This window comes from Cynoglossus semilaevis, chromosome 4, assembly GCF_000523025.1.
Source record: "Cynoglossus semilaevis isolate Cse_v1.0 chromosome 4, Cse_v1.0, whole genome shotgun sequence".
NCBI lineage: Eukaryota > Metazoa > Chordata > Actinopteri > Pleuronectiformes > Cynoglossidae > Cynoglossus > Cynoglossus semilaevis.
In genome coordinates this window covers 13,446,604-13,450,433 of record NC_024310.1, presented here as the reverse complement: position 1 = coordinate 13,450,433, position 3,830 = coordinate 13,446,604, and the positions used below count along the sequence as shown (strand labels likewise).

Below are 3,830 nucleotides of genomic sequence, written 5' to 3'. Positions count from 1 at the left end.
GTCCAACCAAAGTGTTTTAGAATCTGAATCATAGCACGGACCTATGTGGACACAGAGAAGAGGAGTCAGTTCACAAGCTCTAATAATTACTCACTACAGATCCTGCTTAATTAGTAAAACTAAATTGTTATTTAACACCACTCTTCAAATGATTTTGACCTGAAATGAATCACTGGGAATCGTCCTAAAAAAGGATGGAAACTTTTTTCGGTCACTCAGACAGGAACATGTGGCAAAATAACTGACCTGAGGTAAACACAAAAATTACAGTTTTATTTGCAAATTTGTTCCCTTCTAAAGTCATGTCCTCCACAATGCATTTGAAGTTAAATGACTAATACACTTACCAGAGGCACTCTGTACAACCCAAGAACTGTGGAGATGGCAATAGTAGATGTAGAGAAAGAATCACCAACAATCCCTATGACTGGAAGACCTACACAGGTCTCCTCTGATGCCATCACTCCTGCTTGACCACTGATTAAGGACATTGCTGCACGAAATCCGATTGATAACTCAATGCAGTTATCATAGAGACTGTATCCCAGAGTAACATTAGAGAGCAGGTTGGGATTTCTGTTAATCTCATCAATAGCAAAGGCCATTGTCTGAGCCTGTCTGAATCCTGAAGGATCAAAACTAACACAATAACATCAATTAATAAAATGTATTTGTTCATATGTTTCTGAATGAAAACATAACACATTTAAACACATACATTGTAAAAAAGAAAATAACTAAACAAATGAGATGATATTTTACTAGTTTTTCAGCCACACACTTACCCATAACAGACAAACTCCTGTGGCTCTGAGGTAAAAGACAGGTCAGGAACAGTAGAAAAGAAATTGACTGAAAACAATCCTCCTAGAATTACATCTCCTGTCTGGTGAATCCCATTCAGGTTAAACTGTCCTTGTAACTGACAGGTAAATGAATACAGAGAGGGAAATCTAACTGTAAAAACACAGACATAGATTAATAAAACAAAACTCATCTCTTGAAATGATATCATTGCTTTCCCCCACTTCTCTCTTCCCTCCACCAACTGAAGGTGAATCACTGTGTAACTCTATATATTGATCAATATGTTCTCATATCCAGGCTATAACGCCCATTTGGGAGAGGCTGTCGGGGCAGGACCATGACAGCATCTCTTCTGAGACTGAGATTGATAATATCTAGCAGGTAGGTAGAGGAACAAAGGGCAGCAAGGTCAGGACAGTACAAATGACAAATAACAAGGTTATAATCATAACATAATCTGACATATATTTACAGTTTTTGCATGTAAAATCATGTGGAGAGATTTCTGTTTACACCAAGGGAGTTCCTTGGCTAGGGCTATAAGCATTAACAATTGGGAATGATCCATGTCTGTTTTTCTTTTATTATTTATGTTTATTCTGTGGCTGCAACTGCCTGCTACCCAAGCAGTGCCCAAAATACCATACATCCCTGAGGGTGATTCTTGACCAAGTGCATGGAATTTTGCTCAAAGGTCCAGGATGTGTCGTCTTTCAGTTAATATGGTTTGTTCATATAAGCGCCTACAAAGAGGAAATGAATCCACCACCAACATTGAAGAAGACTGGACAGCTTCTCAAGCCAAGAGATCCTCCCAAAGTCTTCTCGGATCAGTGATAAGGAGGATGAAAACCAGAATAAAGAGGTGCAAAGGATGGTCTTACAATATTGCCTCAAATTAACAATTGGGAATGATCTATGTCTGTTTCTCTTTTATTATTTATGTTTATTCTGTGGCCAAACCTGCCTGCTACCCAGGCAGTGCCCCGTATATCGTATCTCCCTGAGCGTGATTCTTGACCTAGTGCGTGGAGTTTTGCCTTAAAGTCCATTATTTAAAGTCCAAGGAGCAGTTAAAAACAAATCATTAACTATGAAAAGGCAAGAAAGACAGTCCAACCAAAAGGCAAAATGAATCCAGCACCAACATAAAAGAAGAGTGGACAGCTACTCATGCCAAGGGATCCTCTCTGAGTCTTCTCGGATCAGTGATAAGGAGGTTGAGGATGAGAAACAAAATCAAAAGGTGAAGAGGAAGGTCTTACAATATTGCCTTAAAGTCTCAAAATGTAGGGACATCACTACTTTTAAGCCTTACTTCTGATCATGCTAATAGACTTAGCTTTTGGCATTGCAACCAACACTTGTTCTAAGACCTGTTTGTTGAGTAGTATTTCATCTTCAATGTTTCACAGACAGTTTAATTACGTGGGCTTAGTTCTGGAGCCAATATACCAAAAGGTCCAAAGCCTTGTCTCTTTAATATAATAAAAGAGTTTGAATAACTTCTGTGTGTGTGGAATAATGATTTATCAGTTTAAGCAATAAAAGAATCAACTGGATACGCTTTTCAAAAAAAAAAAAGATATCAGGTCATGGTCATGAGCAACATAAAAAATGTTTTTCATATAGGACAAAATTCTGGCTTTAGTTCAAAAAAAAGAACCTGTGAGGTCTGTCTGTCTCCCTTGCCTCCTTTCTGTTTCTGCTGTGTTAATTAGATTGATCACACTCACCTGTATCCGTATTCCCTAGTAATCAGTCTCACTTGTGTCACCTGGTGCCCTGTGTATATAAATACCTCTCTCCCTCACTCAGTCTTTGTCATGCTGTTGTTTAGTATTGCTGCCTTGTGTTCATTGTGTTGTGTTTCTGAGTTTTTGTTTTAATTAGCTAATGTTTGGGTTTCTGAACAGTTGCTCTGCAGTGCTCACTCTTGAAGTGTGGGGAAAACGCATTTATCCAAGGTGTAACATATGTTTATTGATTTGCCCTATTAGCTTTTGGCTAAATACCATACTACATAACCAGGCCCATTGAAATTTAAATTGAAACTTTGTACCAAACATTATATGTTATCAAAAACTGTATATACACAAAGAGTTTCAACTTCGGACAGTTGATTTGCCCAAAATATTTGATATATCAAAAAAACCTGTTTGAATGTGTACTTATTTAACACTTCTTACCCATTTGTTAGCTTTATCACTTCTGATTTTCTGAAAATTCGATTTACGTCACCTCTGTGAACTGAACCTCTAAATAAATCAAGACCCCCAGTATACTTTGTCAAATAAAGCTACATCAGATTGTTGATAAGGAATTGAGAACTATCTTCAGGGAGGTGGCTCAGCAATTGATTTGCATGCGTCACACAAGTAGAACAAAACATCTCCATTTTGTTTTCTGCTATCACTTCTATTTCTTTCTTTAATTTTAACCATGCTGTGGTTTACACAAGGAATTCTTATATTTCGTTAGCATTTATGACCCATTATGGCTTTCTTTGTGTTTCTCTCTGGTCTCATTAGCATAATATAACATTTAGGTCCAAACAGTGCCACCAATAGGCCAAAACTAGAGGCGAGAATGGCAAACACCTCTACTGCATCTGCATATTTTCCTGGTGAGCTGATATAGGCAGGAACAAAGGACACCCACACTGCACAGAAGATTAGCATGCTGAAAGTAATGAGTTTGGCTTCATTAAAGCTGTCTGGAAGATTTCGTGCCAAAAAAGCTAAGACAAAACTGAGGACTGCTAGTAAACTAATGTAACCAAGTAAGATTCCAAAACCAACAGTGGAGCCAATGGCACATTCATACACTATCTTGTCACTGTAATACTGGGTGTTTTTATGTGGTGCAGGTGAAGCCAAGACAAGCCAGACAGTGCAGATTACAGCTTGAAAACATGTCAGAACAAGAACTGTTCCTCTTTGCTGAACGGCACCAAACCACTTTAAACTGGCCTCAGCTCCTGGTTTGGAGGCCTTGAAGACAGCAAGGACGACCATTGTTTT

General features: G+C 38.3%; 2 protein-coding genes across 2 annotated transcripts in view; both read right to left on the bottom strand.

Annotated features, from left to right (window-relative positions):
• The window catches only part of LOC103378208 (extracellular calcium-sensing receptor-like), a 10,348-nt gene extending 9,329 nt beyond the window's left edge, over positions 1–1,019 (bottom strand). The window contains 4 exon segments of the mRNA XM_025055243.1: positions 1–41; positions 160–246; positions 348–639; positions 786–1,019. The exon segment at positions 1–41 is cut by the window's left edge and continues 120 nt beyond it. Coding sequence (XP_024911011.1) covers positions 1–41; positions 160–246; positions 348–639; positions 786–1,015 — 650 coding nt within the window. The 5' untranslated portion in view covers positions 1,016–1,019.
• Positions 1,020–2,253: 1,234 nt separating this feature from the next.
• The window catches only part of LOC103378207 (extracellular calcium-sensing receptor-like), a 4,672-nt gene continuing 3,095 nt past the window's right edge, over positions 2,254–3,830 (bottom strand). Inside the window, exon 7 of the mRNA XM_025055242.1 lies at positions 2,254–3,826. Coding sequence (XP_024911010.1) covers positions 3,285–3,826 — 542 coding nt within the window. The 3' untranslated portion in view covers positions 2,254–3,284. The remainder of the gene's footprint in view (positions 3,827–3,830) is intronic.